The sequence below is a fragment of the Mytilus trossulus genome, chromosome 10 (genome assembly GCF_036588685.1).
Source record: "Mytilus trossulus isolate FHL-02 chromosome 10, PNRI_Mtr1.1.1.hap1, whole genome shotgun sequence".
Lineage (NCBI taxonomy): Eukaryota > Metazoa > Mollusca > Bivalvia > Mytilida > Mytilidae > Mytilus > Mytilus trossulus.
In genome coordinates this window covers 59,107,525-59,131,345 of record NC_086382.1, presented here as the reverse complement: position 1 = coordinate 59,131,345, position 23,821 = coordinate 59,107,525, and the positions used below count along the sequence as shown (strand labels likewise).

Genomic DNA, 23,821 nt, shown 5'->3' with positions numbered 1-23,821 from the left:
TTATATTTATTTGATGAAATAGTTGTTTTTCACAATGCGTTATTACTTTAAAGCATATGTTCAGCATTTTATCAAAAAAATCCTATGCGAAACAAGTATGCAAAAATAAAATTTCAATGGAGGAAAGGGTTAATTCAAGGAGGTATTCCCTAAAGCTAAAAACCTGAAGTTTGTCAATAAAGAGAAGCTTGCATGACACCAGATTGTACCAATTTTCCATGTTCTATTATGCTGCTATCGTCTATTACAAAAGGAAAATGCACTCATAGATTCCTGTTTATTACTTTCTACAGCATAGACATCAGAGAATAATTATGACCAATTTATGGTGACATATTTCATGCTATATTATCGATCGTCAGAGAAAGCTTCCTTAAGCCATTGTGTTCTTTTATGAAAATATAATCGTAGGTATCGTTTCCATTATGGCATTACAAAATCATTTCAGAAGAATCAGAACAGTAGTAAATTCTTTTGTTTTTTCTTGATAAATGATGTTTTACTTACAGTAATTAAACAACCTTAAATGTTATATTGTAATTATAATGTAATATAATGAAAATAAAAAAATATTTTCTTTTTATAGACTTTTAATAATAAATCAAACCTATATTCATAAGACAAATTGGTCTCAGACAGTGACAACTCATTAGTTTCATTCTTGACTTGGAAAACTGCTCATAATTCTTTTTGGACTGATAAAACAGGCCTTCATATTGCATTCTGTGTTGAAGAAAATTTTAATTATCCTCATTTTTTTTCTTTCATTGAACATGGTGAAATGGACAGAGGGAAACTATTCTGGTATCATATTCCATTTTGGATTTAGAAAAATGCTCCTTCTCAATCTACACTGCTAAAACTTATTTCACTCCTATCACAACTGAGGAAATGAAGTTATCCCGATGGAATGTAAAAAATAATCTAATTTAAGTTAATTCTGAGCATAGCAGACAAAACTCAACTTACTCAATTCTGAGCATTAACAAAGAAAACTTGTCTAAATCCATTCTGAACACAAAAGAAGAAACTTATCTTACTCCATTCAGAATTGGGTGAAATTGGTTTATGTACATTTTGCACTGAGAAAAATAAACTAACTCCATTCTAAACAAGTTATTTTTGTTTCTAACTGCACTTTTCTCCACTGGATATAGAACTTTGAAATTTTACCATTGGAAAATAGATCTAAACCAATCTTAGAAGAAGAAATCGTATGACTGGACTAGGGAAAGTTGTCTTGCTCCTGTCTGTAAAAACTGTGAGTGAGTCAAGACTAAGGTAAACTTTCATCACTGGAGATGGGAAACTGACCTCTCACAATCTGAACTAAAGAAACTGGTATATCTTTATTAAGGACTCGCAAAACTTAGTCTTTTTCATTCTATTTTCAAACTTAATAAATTTCTTTGGTAATTTTGCAATACTTCTTGCTTTTATCCCTCCCTATATAACCCCTTTTTATAAGTACAATGACACGTCTAACTTTATCTGTCTGTTGAAATTGAATGTGTAATTCAACAGAAATCTCTGCATTTACTACATTTGTAAAGAATAAATAACATAAAAATGTTACTATAATCTTATTAAAGTTGAATTAAATACAGAAATGACTTTACAATCAATGTGTTGTATTTGTAACAGGTGCTACTCACATATACCTATTTAGAGTCATTCATATATATTGGATAAAGGGAAGTTGGATTGTCCAACAGGAAAATTTTATTTAGCATGGTGAATAAAAATCTGTAAAATGTTAACGCAGGTACATGTACTATATAATGTACAACATGAATCAAATTGTTGAAGAATAAGGAAAATCCTTTTCCATGTCATTTTGTTTCCATTCATTAAGATATTAATCCCAATTTTCTCCTCTTGTTATACAGGATTTTCTATTTAAAAGCTCACAAGATTTAGTTATAAGCTATTGTATATTGGATTTTTTTATACAGTTTACTTGTAAGAGTCATATCACATTCAATGTGGACTACTATTCAAATATTGAAGAAAAGAAAAAGGACACGGGAACCTTCACAGCATGATTAAACCCCCTCCATAAGTCATGTGACCAAGGAGAGTAATAAATGCTTAACATGTGTGTAATGTCAGTGGCAGATCCAGATTTATAAGTCAGGGCCCACTGGCTGCCTAAAATTTTTAAATAAAAAAATGTCTGTGGACATGAATGCCCCAGCTAAAGCTTTTAATTTTTTAAAAAGGGACATAACTCCACAACAGTAAATGACTCACTGCCAAAATTCAAACTTTGTCTTCAATTTTTTACTTTCAGCAAGCATTGTGTATGAGTTTCAAAACATTTTGATGAGGGAAATGTAGAAAGGGTGCTGAAAGATTAAACAGACTGAAAGACAGAGGGAAGTTAAGGTTAACTATAACATGTAACGCCACTTACCTTCACCAAGAAGTGTAGGCATAATACTGAGGTGTTTTTTTTATATAATTAACGAAAGATATGGATGAGGGCTTGATTCAGGGGATTTTGACTCTTGCCATGAAAACAACATGACTGAGATATAGACAATGTAATTCTCTATCTTTCCTTTTGCCAGGTGTACTGTTTTTTCCCATTTCATTTATTTTTTACTCATGCAGTGTCTGAAAGTTCATTTGTTTTCTGTTTACATTGTTCTTCATGAAACCTAACTTTACCTAAGCAAACTTTGACCTTATCACCTTTCACTTATTCACTTGTATGTCCACAGCTTGAATAACTACATTTGTAATATCAATGAATATGTTAATTAAGCCCTGGCAAAAAGCCATGTCCAAAAAAAAATTGCTATACAATTTTTTTATAAATAGATTTAAACATAAAAAGACTTATTTAAGGAAATTTGCTGCTCTGTTTCAAAATAACAAACTTTTTAAAAGACCATTATTAACTGATAGTTTGTGAGAGAGAGAAAACCACATATCAAACATAGACGTCAACAACTATAGGTCACAGTACCACCTTCAACAATGAGAATACTAGTATTTCATTTTCCTGTAGATTAATGTGAAACTTCATGCTTTGTAATTGAACAATTTGCCATTTGATAATTTGTGAATCAGATCTCATTCAAAACAATAAAAATAATCACACTAACCTTAATATTTGAGAACCAGAGATTGTTTTCATGTATTGTAGACATGTATATACTGTGTATCAGACCACAGGCAATCATTGCAATTAATCCAACCAATAGATGTATGTATGGCCATAATGAGGCTGCAGGTGATGTAGTTTTCACATTACCATTTGATGATGTGGTACTGGTAGTCTTTGATTTTGCAGTTGACTTCCTTTTTCTTACTTCTGTCATGGTTTAAACTAAAAAAAATATGTCAGGTAAGTATATTGAGAAAAACCAATTAAGCTTTTCAGATAAAACCATGAAAACACAGAACTGTGTAAAATTGATCTTCAAAGAAGATAAAAATCCTGGAAAAAACACTAGAAAATATCTTGTATCAGTTAAAACAATTAATAAGGTAGCTATTCATGTCTGATAGTTAAGTTAAATTTGTTGGGGGTTAAAAGTCCTTTTATTTTACTGTGGATTCATTTATTTTTGCGGGTATCAATTTACGTGGATTGAGGAAAACTTGTTTTTCCACAGATATTTGATTTCTAGGTTTTACCAAATTCCTATAAAAATTTGTAATTTGTTAAACATTTGAATTTGTGGTTTACCTGTACCTACGAAACCAAGGAAAATTGGTACCCAACCAATATTAATGAATCCACAATTTAAACCCCCACCCTTCCCCATCTACATCCAAAATCAGTTCCTACCTGGATGCAACACTGTAGAATAGGAACAAAAGCCAATAACATTTACACTGAACTTCCACAACTATGCCTATAACCATACATGAACAATCCTTTCTGAACATAAGGCAAAATAACAAATCAATTCATCCATGTCAGAAAAAAGACATAAAAACGGGATATAATGCAACACATGTTTAAATTTGTTTGTCATCCAATATATGCATGCATGATGATATAACAAACCTTATCCATATATTATCTGCTTTCTATTTTTCATTTTGTCCTGGATTTTTAAGATGTATAAAAATCAACTCAGAAGTGGCCAATATTATAGATTGATTGATTGGTGATTGATGCCTCATTCAACACTATTGTGCTATTTCAAGACGGTCAGTTTTATTGGTGGAGGAAGCCATTGTGCCAAGAGAGAACCATCCACCTTTTGTAGGATTAAAAACAATGCTAATCAATATATAAGATTAGAGTCCAGCGCACCTGTCATTTGAGGGATATGATTAATTTCACAACCTCAGATCTGACAAGCCAGTAGTTCAGTAGTTTCACTAATTAGAACTCTTGGCAACTGAGGTCCCCCAAAATTATTGTAAAAGAAGTGTATGTATCAGCAGACGGTACATTTTGAGCTCTTTTCAGTATTTTTGTCCATTCTTTGATGCAGTTTTAGAGGAAGACCATCTGATATTAATGGGGAGGATTTATTAAGAATTGAATGCTCTTTTTTGTAAATTTATTGGGGTGTAAAAGCGTTGACCGAAGTACATTTTGTATGAAGCGCGGAAAGTTACAAAAAAAAGCATTCAATACTTATAATTACATTTTTACCTATAGGATCATGAAAAAACGCTTTTTATCCAGTTTTTATGTCATTTACCTGTGCACTTTATTGTGGGACCTCGTGTCATCATGAATGAAAAGTTGCATTGTGTAATGCGATTGAATATAATAAGAAATATCACGAGATTGCTAGTTAGCCAATCAGAATAACGTATTATAATGAAACATACATCTAATGTAATTATTTTCACTTATGTACACAGTTGTTTCCTGTTATTTGTATTTTACACCCCTTCCAGCACTATTGGCTAGATATTGAAACTATATATTGGTGGAGGAGGCCAAAGTTCCCTGAGAGAACCAGTGACTTTTTTAATCCCAGTCAATTAAGATGGAGTCAAATGCACAAAAATTTTATATTGATGATATTGCATGCTAGTTACGGTATATAGAGGACACTCAGCTACTGAGGCCCTTCAAGAAAATAACGAAAGTGCGTAATCATAATCTTAAACAAAATTTAATCCTACCGCATTGCATGTTAAAGTGCCTATGTTAACAGACCTTTTCAGAGGTTGTCTTTTGCTATATCTCTGCATGTGTTTTCATCTATTTCAAGTTACATGTACATGATTGGTAGAGATGGCAGGTCTAAACTTTTCTAGATTTGGGGTCATTTAGAGTTTTACATTTCCAATATAGTAGATATTGACATTTGAAGTTGAATGACCCTTAAAGCTGAAGTCTTGATTTGAATATTTGCATTTATAAATATTTGAATAAAGCATTTATTTTTTTATAGAATTGGTATAAATTTTCTTTACAAAATATAAATCAGATCAATGCTACTGATTACAAAAGTAAATTGATGATTTAATTTTCAAAACAGTAGTTTTTTAGATACAGTCCGCATCTGACTAGATTGTAAATTTCATAATAAGGTGTCATATTTGCTTGGCTTGTGTCATTATTCATTACACATGTTACGTTTTATGATGTTTTTATCCTTAATTGGTATTTGAGTTGATCAACATTACTGTTTAATGGTTTCATAGGTCAATAGAAGTCAGGTACAGTAGAGTTAGGAATTCAGATGATGTCAGTACAAGGAGTTCAATATGTCAGTAACATGTTTTTAACATGCTATTAACTTAGAGTTACGTTTTTAAAATTATGGAATTTGCATAATTTCTTCTGCTAAAAAGTTTTAAGATATCCCATACATATTCTGTATTATTATGTTTTGAGAGGTTCATTTTACTTTCCATACAATGTATTTTGTATAGATAGTGTTGAGAGGTGCACAGTAAATTCTCTTGAAACTGTGCCATCTTCTTTGTAATAGAAAGTGTTGTGCATGGAATTTAGTATCTTTCCTGCTAACAAGATATTTAAGTATTTATTATGCTTAAAATTTTACTGACAGGATATGTATATTGACCTTGACTACCAAAACAAGTCCTAGTTTCATACAGTTTTTAAGAGGAAGATCAAGTGTTCTTTTCCTGTTGAGGAAGATACATATAAATTGTCACATTCACAATGACACATACATTGTTGAGATTATCGCGGGAACATAACGTTCCAACTATTGTACGTTTATTGTCGACGTCGTATTGTCAGTGACGTCGCCTTCGGCGAAAATACGAACTTCTATATAAAATGTAATGGCTGAATAGTTGTTGTTATATCGTTATATCATCTATATTTATGGTGCCGTGACCAGGATCTCGTAAAATTGAAATAAGTCCGATCGGGGAACAGAAGCGCTGTTACCAGATTATTCCGAAGATTAGATGAAGCAAAGGAAAATTCGAATTTCGACGAAGAAGAAGTTATTGCAACACTCGGAAAACTAGTGCAAAAACAAACATTGTTTGAGGACTTAAACGAACAAATTCTAAAGTTAACAGAACCGGAAGATGTGGAAAATGAGATAGTGGATTCAGATGAATATTCAGTGGATATGGAAACAAAGATTCGCCACATACATAAGTTCATACAAAATGTCCAAACACCACAGTCCCGTCATATTGATTCACATACAACAACCCACACTTTAAATCCAGAAACTATACTGTTTGTACCAACACACAACATAGCCAACCCACACAACGCACAGTCGTTTGAGAACCCGTCTGTACAAGCCAGTCATACGTTCAACACACAGCAAAGCACATTTTCGTCAGCTAGTAGTCACCGCCTACCCAAACTTTCGCTTCCAATATTCTCAGGGAACATCTTAGAATGGCAAACTTTCTGGGACTCATATGAGTCGGCCGTACACCTTAACTTGTCACTTACAAATGTACAAAAATTCAATTTCTTGAAAGCACAGCTAGAATATGAAGCACTTGATTCTATAGCGGGGTTCGCACTTACAAATGTAAACTACGATGAAGCCGTAAATCTATTAAAAGAGAGGTTCGGTCAACAAGACAAAATCATAAATGCATACATGCAGGCATTATTAGAAATCCCTTCGCCTAGAAATCAGATAACAAGCTTACGAAGCTTTTACGATAAAATGGAAAGTTACGTCAGGGGATTAGAAGCTTTAGGTCAGACACAAGAAACATACGGCACTCTACTTGTTCCAATTATTATGAAGAAATTACCCGGGGAAGTCAGACAACATCTCGCGCAAGAACACAGAATACAAACTTGGGTATTACGGGACCTCCGTAGGAGCATTTTAGATGAGATTAATATAATGGACGCAGGACAAGAGTTAGAGTCGACAAACCATTTGCCCACAACATCGTCTTTCTTTGCCGGAGCGAAATCGGCAAAGTCCAAATCTGTCAAGAATATTGAGACAAGACCTTGTGTGTTTTGTCATGAAATACACGCACCTACCCAGTGCAGTAAAATAACCGACACAGAATCACGTATGATAATAGTAAAACGTGAAAAGTTATGCTTTAACTGCCTTGGTAAACACAGAATAAATGATTGTAAATCTAAACACACATGTAGAAATTGTAATAAGAAACACCATACAAGCTTGTGTAAATCACGTCCAACAAACAACATAAAACCAGTGAATGAGGTAAACCATAGAAACGGGAGTAGTAACTCAGCAAATACGAACTTCCACGCGAATTATAACCAGAGCAGCAACCCGTCAAACCCGCCATCGACAAACGTTCAACTCGTTAATGAACTTCATGATACAGAAGAAGATACTACCATTTTGTATTCTCAATCGACAGAATCGCGATCAAATGTACTTTTGAAAACCGCCGTATCTCAAGTAGGCTCAAATCAGCACTTTATCGAAACGAATATTCTATTTGACGAAGGAGCTCAAAGATCGTTTTTGACGCAGAACTTAGCGAATAAACTCAATTTACAGATAGAAGGAACAGAGATAATACATTTATCGGCATTTGGAGGTGAAGAGAAAAACACGAGACACTTAGAAAAGACAACAATCTATCTGAAAACCGATGCCGGACACGTATTGCCAATCAAAGTACTGATAGTACCGATGATCGCCACGCCTCTACAGAATCACATACGTAATATTGATACACAGAACGGTTATTTACGTGGTTTGAAGTTACCACACACGATGACACAGCAAGATTCGTTTGATATATCCTTGCTTGTAGGTGCAGATCACTACTGGGACATTGTAGAAGACCATATTGTACGGGGAATCGGTCCGACCGCCGTGAAATCCAAGATCGGATATTTGCTTTCGGGACCTACATACAGTAAGAAAACTAACACATCGAAAACTAACATGTTTAATGTTTTAATATCACACAAAGATGAAGAATACAATTTAGAGAGATTTTGGAATTTAGAATCAATAGGTATAAATAGTAAGGAGTTAGACGAAGACGACGAGACCACCTACATAACAGCATATCAGGACAGATCAATTGAATTCAGAGAAAATAAGTATTTCGCTAGGTTACCATGGAAACAGGACCATGATGAATTGCCTACAAATTTAGCAGTCACGAAGAGAAGGACAGAAAACGTCATTAAAAGACTTACCCAAAACCCTGATATGTTAAAGAAGTACGGGAACATTATACAAGAACAGGAACGAAGGGGGTTCATAGAGAGAGTGGATGAAACAGCTGAAACTCAAGGAATAATACACTATATTCCTCATCATCCAGTACAGAAGGAATCAAGCACTACGCCTATCCGAATCGTTTATGACTGCAGTTGCCACCAGTCGCCTAATTCGCCTAGTTTGAATGACTGCCTCTTGGACACACCGCCGAAACTAAACGACCTGACAAAAATTCTGATGAGATTTAGAGCCAACCCTGTCGCCATAACAACGGATATTGAAAAGGCCTTTTTACATGTTGGCTTAAACGAAGATGACCAAGACGCTACACGTTTCTTGTGGCTCAGTAACCCATCAGACCCTACAAGTAATCTACAGACTTACAGGTTCAAATCCGTCCTTTTCGGAGCAACTTGTTCGCCGTTTATGCTTAACGCCACAATACTGAAACATTTACATCGTTACAACAGTACAACAGCTACATTGATGGAAAGAGACTTGTACGTGGACAACATTCTGACAAGTTTACAGAACGAGGATGACGCTAATACATATTATAAGGAAGCAAGAACAATGATGAAGGAAGCTGGATTCAACCTACGATCGTGGACATCGAACAGTGAAAATATACGCACGCTAGCCAAGACGGAAAATGTACTAGATAAGGACATCAACACAAAAGTACTTGGTATGTTATGGAATAGCAAATCCGATGATCTGATGTACCAGAAATGTGAGATTCAACTACGAGACATTGTAACAAAAAGGGAGATTTTGAAACATTCTTCCAAAATATACGATCCACTTGGAATACTCAGCCCCGTCACAATACGAGCAAAGATGCTCATACAGGATCTATGGAAAAGTAAACTTGATTGGGATGAACCAGTTATGGAAAACTTTAAGGCTACTTGGATTAATGTGGCAAGCGACTTAGAGAAAGCGACACAAATCGTATTTCCCAGATATTATTTCTCCAGTAATTCTACTTCGACACAATTTGAACTAAACGTATTTTGCGATGCGAGTCCAAAAGCGTATGGAGCGACTGCATATCTGAACAACGGTACCGAAACTACGTTAGTGATGGCGAAAAGCAGAGTAGCGCCAGTGAAAAACCTAACATTACCGCAATTAGAACTTATGGCCGCAGTTATTGGAACTAGACTAGCGTCACATGTAAAATCGACTTTTGAATGTAAAAACATGGTTTTCTGGTCGGATAGCTGCATAGTATTACACTGGATAAAATCATCGAAACCGTTAAAACGATTTATTGCAAATCGAGTGGGAGAAATTACAGAGTCTACAAATCAACATGAATGGAGATACTGTCTTACAGAATACAATCCAGCAGATCTCTTAACACGAGGAATTGACGCCGATCAATACATCAATAGTGTCATTTGGAAAAAAGGACCAAATTGGTTAACGACTCGAACAAAATGGCCAGAATTAACTCCTACAAGTAAAACAGTATTGACAATTACAGGAGAAAACGACGACGAGGAATTTCAAAACAATGACGTTCATACTGACTACTATGGTATAAGTAACATTATAGACATTTCGAAATATGGGACTTTCAGGAAATTGATTCGAGTAACCGCTTACGTTCAGCGGTTCATATCTAATTGCCGATATACCAAACATCTGAGAAAAAGTGGAGTCTTAACGACAAATGATATTAATATCGCGGTGCGTTCATGGATATTAGATTGCCAAAAATCTTCATATTCCGCCGAAATAAAAAGTTTACAGGACACACGAAATAAAAACACAATGAAATATCCAAGAATAAGACAACTAGGACTCTTCATAGATGACGATGGCCTTGTGAGATGCAACGGTAGGATTCACAATGCACCGATTCCAGAGAATACTAAATTTCCATATCTTATACCTGCAAATCAACCACTTACCAAACTGATAGTGATAGACGCACACGAACGTTCACTCCATTCTGGACTAAATGCTACCCTAACTTATGTACGACAATCGTATTGGGTACCGACACTCCGACAATTTGTTAAGAAGTTATTAAACAAATGTGTAATTTGCCGCAAAGTTATGGGAAAATCTTACAACAAACCGGATCCGCCACCCCTACCGAAAATAAGAGTACAGGAAGCTTCGCCATTTACCGTCACAGGAGTCGATTATACAGGTGCTTTATACGTAAAGGACTCAGAAAGAACTTTAAAGAAAGCATATATATGTTTATTTACATGCGCATCGACAAGAGCAGTTCACCTAGAAGTAGTTCCAAACTTGAGCGAACATTCATTTATTCAGGCATTTCGGCGCTTTGTTAGCCGTAAATCTTTGCCTAAGATTCTAGTATCTGACAATGCAACTACATTCATTGCAGGATCTGCAGAAATAAAAAGATTATGTGAATCGGATATAGTAAAAAATACTTTATCAACACACGGTGTCGAGTGGAGATTTATACCGAAACGTGCACCTTGGTATGGTGGATTTTGGGAGCGCTTGATTGCTCTGACGAAGACAAGTTTGAAGAAAGTGCTTGGACGATCCCAAGTAAACATGGAAACATTACAAACAGTTGTTACGGAAATAGAAACTATCTTAAATGACAGACCGCTAACATATCCATCATCCGATATCAAAGACTGTGAAGCTTTAACGCCGTCTCATCTATTATATGGAAGGCGGATTTCAACATTACCGTACCCGCAATCAGAAATTGATAATTTCCTAGACCCGACTTACATGGGACATAAAGATCTTAATAAAAGTGTACACAGACAAACGCAATTGATTCAACATTTCTGGAAAAGATGGAAATCCGAATACCTTACATCTTTACGTGAATTTCATAGGACAATCGGAAAAAATGAACAATTAATAAATAAAGGAGACATCGTACAAATTCACAACGAATGTCCGAGGATAAACTGGAAAATTGGGATCGTAACCGAACTTGCGAGAGGTAATGATGGACTTGTAAGATCAGCACGAATAAGGACCAGCACGGGAGAAACTACAAGACCAATCGCCAAATTATATCCTTGGAAGTAACACAAACGATGACAAACAATTCTAACAGTAACGTTCATATTGATGAGCAGGAACATATGGAGAACAGACCGAAACGAAAAGCTAGCCTAAAAGCCCGAGAGACGATACAGAAGTGGATTCACCAGTGATGTAATCGATGAACATAAACAATTACACGTTTAGTGCAAAGTTGAATTTTATTTTATTTCATGAGAGACTTTAATTGAATTTAATCGCTAAATATAATTTCCGTTTTATATGATTTGCTCAGTATTACAAAGAAAAACACAACGCGAGAGACAATTTCAAAGTGATATTATTTATTGATGGACAGTTATTTATCAGTGAAACGATTTATCAATGGACAATTGAGAATTTTAGAAAATTGTGATAATTTTTACTTTTTCGCGGCCGCAGTATGTTGAGATTATCACGGGAACATAACGTCCCAACTATTGTACGTTTATTGTCGACGTCGTATTGTCAGTGACGTCGCCTTGGGCGAAAATACGAACTTCTATATAAAATGTAATGGCTGAATAGTTGTTGTTATATCGTTATATCATCTATATACATGAATGTACAGTTTCAGAGAAAGTATCAATTGAATTGTGAATTGCCATGTTTAATATTTCTTTTTGCCAATCAATTATTTGAGTCATATACTCAAAAGTATACACCAAAATGTTCACCTCATGTATAGGAAGTTGAGAATTTGATTCTCATACTCAAAGATTAGAAAATTGGTCTTTGCTGCTTCTCCTCTAAGCAGACAAAAGTAAGATCAGAGACTGGTCTTTTGAAGAAGAATAATCTCGATCTGCATGATAGAGTAATGAGTTTAATTTGGACTGTTACCTTGAGAAATATTGTGATCATCATGTGACAATAACCACAATGTTAACCATACGGCTGGACATTTTGAAGGGGTTTCATTTACAGCAATTTTTGGATAAGATAAAAACTGTTAAAATTAATCCTTCAAGTGTGATCTAAAATTATAAAGGTAGGAATGAGTCAGAAACAAGACAACCTTGAAAATAAAACCTTATGAACAGATGTGGCCATTGAAATCAGGATAATTTATCTCCATGAAAAAAGTCAACCTGACAATACTTTTTTGGCCTAAGCAATATTTTTTGCCTAAGTTTTTGTGTGTGCAATAAATCAAAATTATAGTCAATTCATGATATTGCATAATATAAATATATTGATAGTATACATTCCTCAATTTCATTGTTGATTGTTAGACTTTGTGCTAGACCTTACCTGCAGTACAGTACAGTTTACTAAGAAATGAAAATCAAATGTATTGATCACTTTCTACACTCTAAAAATAATTGTCTTGATAGAAGGGAGATAATCTGACATGTCATGCTGGGTGAATCAGCTTGGAAATGTTATATAATTTGACAATGGAATTATTCAATTCATCTTTTTAATTATGTCTTCTATTGAAGTATGTAAACTTGAAGGAAAGAAAACTTGATAAACCTATAAATTATCAATATGATAATCATACACAATTTATACAATACATATAATAAATGTACCAGATATAAAAGTTTTAAATTGTGACTTGTAACAATGTACATTTCTGTCACATGTTACCTCCTTTACAGATATATATATTTTATTGACCTTTTTATATTCCTAGTTTTTCTCTATATACCTTTTAAAGTTCTGAACAAAAATTGAACTAATTTAATGGAAATTTAAGTTTGGTAATATTTGGCCCTGTAGCTTAAGTGGGAAAAATATTAACTTGGACTGAGGACAAGTGATAGCAAAAGCTGACACATGGATCATTTGGTCCAGTAAAGCAAAATAAATAGAAAGACCAGGGGAGATAATTCTACAATATTATCTGTTTTTAAAATACACAGATATACTTGCCTTGGGAAATTCAAAATGGAAAGTCCTTTATAAAATGACAAAATCTAAAGCTCAAACCACATCTAACAACTGGAAAACAACTGTCATATTACTGACTAGGTACAGACAATTCCTTATAGAAAATGTGGATTAAACCTATTTGTTGGCTTGTTAAAAGTGTACCTAGGTTGTAGTCCAAATAATTATGACGTCTTGAAAGGCTATTATAATTTTTTTCTTTGACGCCTTACTTCGTTGATGTAAGGCGTCAAAGAAAAAAATTATAATAGCCTTTCAAGACGTCATAATTATTTGGACTACCTAGGTTGTAGAGTTTGGTATCAAGGGAACCATTTCAGTGGCAGATCCAGGGGGAGGGTTTCAGGGGTTGGAACCCCCCTTTTTTTTGGACAATCAATGCATTTGAATGGGGACATATAGTTGGACCCCCCTTTTGTCCTCGTTTGGGACCCTTTTTACCGAGATATCCTGGATGTTGTCATACTAGAACAAATTAATCTGGGTATCATTTGATCAAGTTGAAGTGCTCAGTGTACTTTTCCTGGTACCCAGGACAACAATGACCTGTTTTGCTACACTGTTACACATGACGATTGACATGTTTGTATAAAAACATATTGATTTGCTAGATAAACAGATAAACTGCTGCTGTGTGCTGTTTTGTTTCTAGTTATTTTCCTACATGTCAGTTATTTTGTATTTTGCTTTATGCATATACAAGAACTAATATTCATGTTTCTTACCACGTGAATTTCTTCTATTTCAGCTAAACCTGACAAAAACACTGACAATATAATAACAGTTGAAGTCAGTTCGATAAAAAAAAAATATCGACTGGAAACACGTTTGAGGAATCAGAGTTATCTTTCTTAGAATGGTTCAACTGAGAACCGGTGTGTCATTAAAAATTCAAACATAATAAAAGAGCTAATACACATTCCTTATACAGAGGGTGCAAGGGGTTTAACTGTTATGCTGTTATGGGGCATTATAATTCTTTGTTATCTGTTATTCTGAAAATATATTTACTGTTAGCTGTTATTGTCTTATTCTTTGTTAGCTGTTATAGGACTATTATCTATTTTGTTATCTGTTATTGTGAGAATCTATTTGCTGTTTTAAAACTGTTATTGAAAATTGGAATATTAGCATTTTGACAGCCAATCTTCCGTAGAAATGAAGATTAATGAAACTTGTGTCAGATTTGAATGAATAATAGTCTCATTGACACGCTTACCACATCTTCTTACAATGTATATATCTATTGGTGTCTTTCTACTGGTAATATCGGGTGGCCTTGTATTTGCAGAACTTCAGTAACATGCATCACATAAACATATTAAAATCAATTAGACCCAGGACCATTCCAGTATATATCATTATTATCCTTTGTAATAAATTCCGTTGTAAACATGTAGCATTTTGTACAAATTATAATTCACTTATTACTAGTACAATAACTTATAGTTTGGATTTTGTTATAAAAAAAGCATTGGTACGCCCTATAGATTTTTTATTCAATGACCACATAATAATCTTTATGCTATACTATTACACCACTGTCCCTGATTAGGGGAGGATTGGACACCAAATAGCATGCTTAAGTTGACGTAGTCACATTCTGTATGTGTTTATTTCCATATCAGGAGACTGGATTCAGTTGTTGTAGTTTGTAACTGTGTTACTAAGTTTCTCGTTCACTTTTTTGTGGATAAATAAGCCAGTTAGTTTTCTCACTTGAATTGTTTTACATTACTAAGTGTTATGGGATGAATTATGGCTTTGGGAATTATACAACATCTTTTTCTTTTAGCATTCATATTGTAAGTGCTACTCCCTCTCTTTTCGTTTACCTGACCACCATATTTTTAAAAGCTTTTTAACTGATTCACATGGTGAAAATTGAAGCTCAGAAACTATTGATGCAAATAAAGATGTCTTCACTTTTTAACTTTTTCGACAAATACCCTTTTAAAAATTCTACCGCTGCTCCAATGCTGTACCCAAATTTTCCATATTCTATAATTTCACATAAGATGCATGATTGGTGTTTCACTTGGTTTTATCCAAATTTTCACTAGGTCCAATTTCTATTATACTATTAGAATTGTCACTTGAGTCAATTTCTACTATCAGAATAACCATAACTGGCATGCATATGTCAGTTACATGTCCTGATTCCACTGATCTGGGTAATTTTGTATTTTATAAGTAAGTTTTATCATGAGGTCACTAAATAAAAAAATATATATTGTGCATCAATGTTTTTCAAGTTTTATTACTTGTAAAGTATATATATTGCTTTCAGAAATAAAAAAATCTAAAAATCAAATTGATAATAAAGTGTCACTGCCTGCTTTCAAAAATAAAATAAAAAAAAACTAAATCATTAAAAAATTGATCCCTCAAATGCCCTAGATTCAACATATCCCTATATCAAAAATAGAAATTAGTAATTTCGTTCAGAAAAAAATCAACATCCATACAGTATAACTAATTGTACAAATTACGACAAAAAAATCAACCAAGGCAGAAATGCCTCAATGGCTGAAACGTCTAGGTCAATACCACAAGTTATATACTAAGATCTACGAGTCATCTACTGGATTGGCACTGAACAGATTTATTTTCATATTTCATTTACTGTTATCTGTTATTGTCCCTTTTCAATTCCTTGTTATCTGTTTTTCACCAAATCAATTCACTGTTTTGCTGTTATGGGGACCCCCCTTGTCCCCCTCTATGCAGTGGGGAAAAACAGTGACAAAACGTTATACTCCTTTCATAGTGTTGTTATTTTTATCCATAAGAATTAAGTTCCAAGAAAACGTGTTGACTAATAGTATGAAACAAAATTAATATCATTTATGACAATCATAATCATTACACTGAGAGTTTGATGATTATCATCTCAGTGACATTTATTAGTGTTATAGTATCCTGTCTTAGTTTTCCTCTGAACTTGTGACTATTAGAATCAAAATCAGGGATGGAAAATCCTCACAAACATAATACCAGAGACATGTATAATTTGTATGACCCTGCTATCATCTTCTTCTTCTACAGTGCAGTCCTCTTATTGAGTATCATCATGATAATCGCACTATTGCCCATATGCTGGGTGTGACAACAAAGGTGCAAGAAAATATTTACAGGTGCAAGGTTTAAACAGTCTGATTGTGCTATTAAGGGATACTTCAGCTCAGTACCGCCCTGCTTGAAAGCATCAAGTGAGGTACTGTCCACCTAAGGTTGTGAAAGGCGGTTCCATATCCAACGGTATGGCTATGCTGTCTGGAAATAAGGAAGCCTGTATGTTGAAGTTCTGGCATACGGTACGAGGAATCGTGGTGTGTGTCCTCTAGCTACGGATGTTGTATTGTTTAGCTCTAGCTGTGGTTTTGCTACGAGTCCATGTACTATTCTGTACATCGTTACTGCTTTGCAGTTGGCCCTCCTTTCGGCTAGTGGTTGCCAATGTAGAGTGTTTAGCATTGATGTTACTCTCCTAGTTTGTTGGTAGTTGTTCAATACAAACCGGGCTAATCTTCTTTGCACACTTTCTTATTTCTGTATGTTAAGGTTGGTGAACGGGAACGGGTCTCAGACTGAGCATGTATACTCAAGCAATGGTCTCATTGGCGTTGTGTAGCATACAGCTTTTGTTTGTTGGGGACAGTGCTGAAGATTTCTTTGGATGAAGGCTCTGGTTGAGTTAGCCTTTTTAGCTACTAGTATGTTGAGCTCTCTATGTATGTGTTCCAATTTATAGTGTTGTGGATTGTTACGCCTAGATATTTTGCTGAGTCAACCAGTTCTAAATTATGCCCATGGGTATTGTAGCTTAATTGTAAGATGTGGTTTGCGCTTGTTGGTTACACATAGCAGTTGGCATTTACTGGGATGGAATTCCATTTGCCAATCTGATTCCCATCTGAGCAAGTTGTTCCTCTTGTAGTAGCTGTGAGTCTGCATCATTTTGGATCCCCAGTCTGTACAGTACGCAGTCATCTGCAAATAAACGAACTGTTGATGACTATAAAAGTAGTCTGGTAGGTCGTTGATGAGCAGAAGGAACATGAGTAGTCCAAGTACACTGCCTTGTGGTACTCCTGATTGGACTGTTGCAGTGTGAGATGTTTTACCATCCACAACGACTCTCTGATTTCTGGATCTTATGAAGTCCTATGTAATACAATAGCATTAGTCTAAAACGTAATAACGAAATAGAACTGCAGTAACAACAGTACGACTGGATTCTTTTGTAAAAGATAGTTTTTAAATACTTGTGCCATGCAAATACATTCTTAACGTACCAACCTTCATATATTTCACCAGTGGCTACATACAAGGACTTTTAAACTATTAAAATGCTTGCTGCACAGTGTTAAAGGATCTTAAAGGGAATACTACATATATGACCCAATATTTGAAAAGTTACAGTCCGAGACCATAGTAAGACGCCTGGTTCGTGAATAGAATATTTTGTTATTTTATACGTTAAAATATTTTCCTTCCAATATTTTAAACCTGAAAGATGTACATGTATTTCTTGATCAATTTATTCAAACAAGTACAAGATGGTTATACTGAAATCCCCGTGCAAGGAAAAGGGGTTTGTTCTATAATATTTTGTTGATTTGTAACATCCTCGGTTTTAAAAGCTATTCAGAGCTTATGTTTGTAATTATATTGTTATACCAACTCTAAATAAAGCTTTATGTCTTATGTCTTATGGTTATTATGGAACACTCTGAATGGTAGCTTGGAAAGACATTAAACCTGTTTCCATGATATTATTTCAATTTTATCTGTATGTAATAAAGTTAAACGGACAGAAAGTCACAGAACAAAATGTCACAGGACATAAAGTCACAGAACAAAATGTCACAGGACATAAAGTCACATATTTGATAGGACAAAAAGTCACAAATAGTTTGTTGACAATTGTTTTAACATATAAGAGAAAGATCATGAAGTATTTTCTTTTTATTACATATATTTATCTTTAAGTTTAGGAAATTGTTCATAAGTCTTGATAAATAAACATTTGTTATTTTTTAATCGTTTAAAGGATATATTTCTTGGTACAAAGCAACTTCGACATTTTGTTTTCATAGCATTTTTTAGGAAAATCGTTGATATTTATCAGTCAGTGAATAAATTAATAACAAAGTTGCCTCCTATATATATATAAAAATGAAAAATACAAACTGAAAAAAATACTTTTAAAATCATAATGTTTTCTTGTTCAAAGTAAAATAATCTCAAAGCTGAACTGGACTTTTTGTCTGTGACTTTTTGTCCTGTAACTTTCTGTCCTTCATTCGTAATACATAGGACTAATCTGTATTTAGTTATTATTTCAGTTGAAATTTTATTGTGCGTCTTTCTATTGTGTAATGGTACACTACTGTTCGAGTCAGACTAGAATGAATTTTAAAACGTTTAAACCTGCTGCAATTCGTTTACACCTGTTCTTAGTCCGTGAGGATTGATTGATTGATTGTTGTTTGCTTTACGCCGCATTAGCAGAAAAAGGCTATATCGCGGCGATCTTAGTCAGGAAAAATGCTATCCATGTGTTGTCCCAATCAGGAAGCTGTTATTCAGGAGTTGTCGTTTGTTGATGTATATCATTTTTATCAGGGTTCTTTGTTGTTAAAAAAAAACTGCCTTAGTTTTTTCGTTTGTATTATCTGAAGAAGAAGAAGAAGAAGAAGAAGAAGAAGATGTTGTTTTTTCATTAAATGTGCTCACAAGGAGTAAAGTACAATATACGACATAAATAAGACCATAAATATTGTCTTGGATATGCTAATGATTTAGCTATGCTTTTTGAAACTGTTAATCCGAACTAACGGAATCTGTCTATAGATAAACGTAGTTTTAAGTGCGATGGTTTGGACTAAGTCACATGACACTTAATCTTGACAAAACCAAAGATATAATATTTAACAAATCGGTTTAAAAACTTACCAAATCATAATTTGCCAATATTTTATAATTTGTTAATTTGATTTACAATAAAAAAAAGAATATGATTTTTTATAAGACATATACACCTCGTAATTTCAGAGTACAATTTCCTTAAACTGATTTTAAGATGGTAGAGCTCTGCGACCTGATTTGAAGTTGTTTTATAAGAATGTGAGTTGTTTATTTACAAATGAGCAAACTGTACTATCTCCTCCTGCATCCTATCTACCACCGTTGATCATAGTTTTAAATGGAATATTTTGAATAATGTATTAAAACAAATATTTTTCAACCAAGTGAAAATCTGGATTATCATAAAAGCATCATATATATTTGTATCCGATTAGAACATGCAAAGGACCGGTGCTAAACATTTCACCTATAGGAGTTATAACAGTCAGTCCGTGAGAAATATTGGCTAATTGGAGCATCTAGTTTATGCGTATTATAGTATCTTTGAAATTGCTAACTCAAAAAGTATAGTTTATTTATACAATGAATGACAATAGAAGAAAAATGATTCACTCTCTTTATTAAAAATGAAATGGAGATGTGCTCATTTAGACTAATATATTTATAACCGTGATTAATTTTGACAGCTATTTCAATATGTGCTAAGATCAAAGCAATTTTGTACAAATTATTATCAACTTTTAATCAATTTTTCTCGATGGGAATAACAATATTTGAATAAACTAAAGCCACAGAAAGTTTTTACTTGTTATGGAAGTCGCTTCTAATTCTTGTGAAGTGGTCTTTAATCTGTCAAAATATATTTATTTCTCTTAAGAAAAGTTACTGTTTACTTATTTAGATTTTAGGAAAACAAATTTTAAGTTTTTAAAATTCTTTTGCTCCTCAACTAACGTCACAAAATATTCTCTGCTGTTTGATTACTCAGCCGTGACTGTGCTCATATTAAAGTCAAACAACCATTTTAACTATAAAGTGCCGCTGAAGACCAAACGCTTTGTAAGAAACCACAAAACATGTAAAACATAGCATTTTCTTTTGCTAATTGAATTGTTGGCCCATTGTCATTTTGTTTAACCAATAAATAACAAGCATTCTTGTATAGGTACAATAATCCACTTACATAAACATAGATGTTTATTCACAGTGTTGATTCAAGTGTTTTATTCTACTGAAGTATCGTCGTTTTCAACACCGTAAATCGATTCATAACATTGATATACCTTCCCGATTTTTAATTCTTTAGTTTAGTATATTGAAGACCACCCCAGACTCACCATTGAAAAGTTTCATAGAGTGCAATTTTCCGAATGATCTTGACCTGAATAATGTATGAAAAATGCAACATTTTAAAATCTTTTTAGGGGGTTCCTTTGAACATGCATGTCACAATAACGCCATAAACATTAGCTGTACTCCCGGTGAAGTTATTGCATACCCGTGTTACAATACTGTGCTGGTATTATACACGTGACAGATAATGAAATGCAGATAAAAACCATCAGTATTGTTAAAGAATGTACTATAAAAAAAGAAACTTTATTCATTATTGTCACTTCAGTGATGTTTCATGCCAAACTATTTGAAAGCCCTTAACGTGATTCATACGTCAAAGAGACAATTACCCTTCCGTGTTACCTGAGACACCCGCCACAGTTTTTGGTGGATTCTTTAGTTTTTTTATGTTGTGTTTTGTGTACTATTATTTGTCTGTTTGTCTTTTCTTTTTTAGCCAAGGTGTTTTCAGTTTATTTTCCATTTATTAGTTTGAATGCCTCTCTGGTATCATTCGTCCCTCTTTTACACGATTGAATGAGGCACATAAATTATGTCGTTTTATTCTATAGGCCATTACAAGCGTGTATTTGTACTATAGGATTTTTCAGATTACCACTAATATATTTACCTCCCCTGTTTTCCTGTTCTGTGATCAAGACGTCACATTGATACTAGGCATCTTCAATGCAAATTTGTAATATTCTTACTGGTTATATAAACTGGTGCCTTGCATATATAGTTTAAGTTTTGGTTCCTTCTTTTTGAGTTATTATTATTTAGATTGGCAGCGTAGGCGCACATGGATTTCTTCATGTTATATGCTCCACTTATTTTCAGGTAGAATTTTTTTTTCGGAATCTTTGCTTATTAAACTGTGTAATACAATTATATCAAATTCTAACAATTTCACAATTCTCATGTTTCCATTTTTTGGTGAAATTTAACAAAGGTCTTTTGTTGCATCTGGTGTTTACTCGTGTTTAAGTTTCTTGTGATTGTATATACGTGATAGAATCCGAAGAGGTATACGCCACGCCTATTCAAATATTGATAAACTGTTTTGTTCAACTTGAGACAAACTTCAAGAACGAATTTCAATGGAAGTCGCGAAAATTAAAGGACAGTCGTGAAAAATTAAAAATTGTACAAAATTCTATTGATACTTCAATTATTTGATATTTAAGTCAAAGTATTAAAGAGCCTTTACATCCAAGTCAGGCTACAAGTGCTGAGTACAAGCAAATTATAACCCTTGACATTTAATTTCGGACCTGAAAGAAGACCTCACTGAATGGGATCAAAGGATCATAGACCTACATCTGTAATGTGTGTAAAGTAAAACAACCATATCATTATATTTCTGAAATGATAAATCGTGTTGTCATATTTGTGATTTGTAACATTGTGGTATCTGTTTTATTGTGTAAACTTTAGAAATTATTTCAAAAAAAGATATTTTTTTCAGATTGAATTCTAGGTCTTGAAATACTTCCTCGACTAGAAATCTTTAGAAATCTTCTTGTCTCTTTCTCGTTAGGTAAAATCACTACTTTTCAAATTTCAGCCTACCTGAAACTTCAAATACATTCTTTAAGGGAGATAAAAGTAAATTCGTTTAAAGTTTAATAATATGGTAAAATACGTGGCATCATAATAAGGTCGCACATTTTTTGGCATCAAGAAACGCATTTACACGCATATTATGAATCTGTAACTAAAACAAATTATGTATGTTAATGCATATAAATAAATTTGAGAATGGAAATGGGGAATGTGTCAAAGAGACAACAACCCGTCCAAAGAACAGAAAACATCATAATTATCATAATTCTTTCGGAGAACATTTAGGCACTGCAATGTGTGTGTGTTTTTCAAGGCAAAATTTTGACCTTGAAGGACTATAACGATAAAACGGTCACTGAAACGATAAGGAGCTTTTAGAACTCGTGAGTTCATTACAATCAGTCTCGAGGAATTTGTGTTGTCCTGTCTGTGAATCAAAGCACAAAGTAGTTATACCCTTCAGGAAGAAAGAAAACACGCCAGGAGTTGTTTTGTGCTCTATTTTGTATATATAAAATTGAGAAAGGAGATGGGGAATGTGTCAAAGCGACAACAACCCGAACATAGAGCAGACAACAGCCGAATGCCAGCAATGGATCTTCAATGTAGCGAGAAACTCCCGCAACCGGAGGCATCCTTCAGCTTGCCCCTGGGTTCAGTGAAAATGGACGTCATACTAAACTCCGAATTATACACAAGAAACTAAAATTAAAAATCACACAAGACTAACAAAGCTAGAGGCTCCTGACTTGGGACAGGCGCAAAATTGCGGCGGGGTTAAATATGTTTATGAGATTTCAACCCCCTCCCCCCATACCTCTAGCCAATGTAGAAAAGAAAACGCATAACAATACGCAGATTAAAATTCTGTTCAAGAGAAGTCCGAGTCCGGTGTTAGAAGATGTAACAAAAAAGAAAATAATCAAAATGACAATACCGGTAATACATAAATAACAACATCCTACTAGCAGTTAACTGACATGCCAGCTCCAGACCTCAATTAAACTGATTAAAAGATTATGTCTTCATCATATGAATATCAGACACAATCCCTCCTGTTAGGTATGCTTGTTTTTGTGATGCTGTTTCATTGACCTATATCCCACATCTCTTTTTATTCATTTCAATACGAAACTTCTCAATGAGTTGCAGTACCTTTCGTGGGGCAACACAAAGATTATTAATACAGATTGCATCAAAGCTTTTAATTGTTTTCTGATTATTCTTTTTATACACACACTTTATGCATAGCAGACCAGTGTGTATTTTGGTGTCCATCTGTCCTCTCGTTCTATCGTTTCGTTCAAATTTTCTCCAAAATTAGAGACTGGATTGAAATGTTACATACAGAAAACACTGTATTATTTTATGGTAACACCAGATAGTTGTGGTAGCAAGTTATATAGTATTGTTCTTCTTGAGTTTGTTGTCGATTTTACATCATCGATGTTGGAAGATATTGTAAGACCATGCAATATGTATGTTGATATAGATTT

At 33.9% G+C, this 23,821-nt stretch overlaps 2 protein-coding genes across 3 annotated transcripts in view; one reads left to right on the top strand and one right to left on the bottom strand.

Annotated features, from left to right (window-relative positions):
* The window catches only part of LOC134688277 (probable C-mannosyltransferase DPY19L3), a 50,863-nt gene extending 36,471 nt beyond the window's left edge, over positions 1-14,392 (bottom strand). Inside the window, exons 1-2 of one of the 2 annotated variants that reach the window (XM_063548827.1) lie at positions 14,276-14,392; positions 3,114-3,337 (exon numbers count right to left, since the gene is read on the bottom strand). In XM_063548827.1, coding sequence (XP_063404897.1) covers positions 3,114-3,329 — 216 coding nt within the window. In that variant the 5' untranslated portion in view covers positions 3,330-3,337; positions 14,276-14,392. Of the gene's footprint in view, positions 1-3,113; positions 3,338-12,905; positions 12,974-14,275 lie in introns of those variants that run through there. The other variant, XM_063548828.1, reaches the window with a different exon arrangement.
* On the top strand, positions 6,543-11,657 carry LOC134688039 (uncharacterized). Its single transcript, XM_063548506.1, has one exon. It carries the CDS (start codon positions 6,543-6,545, stop codon positions 11,655-11,657), a length of 5,115 nt encoding a protein of 1,704 aa, XP_063404576.1.
* Positions 14,393-23,821: the final 9,429 nt, after the last annotated feature.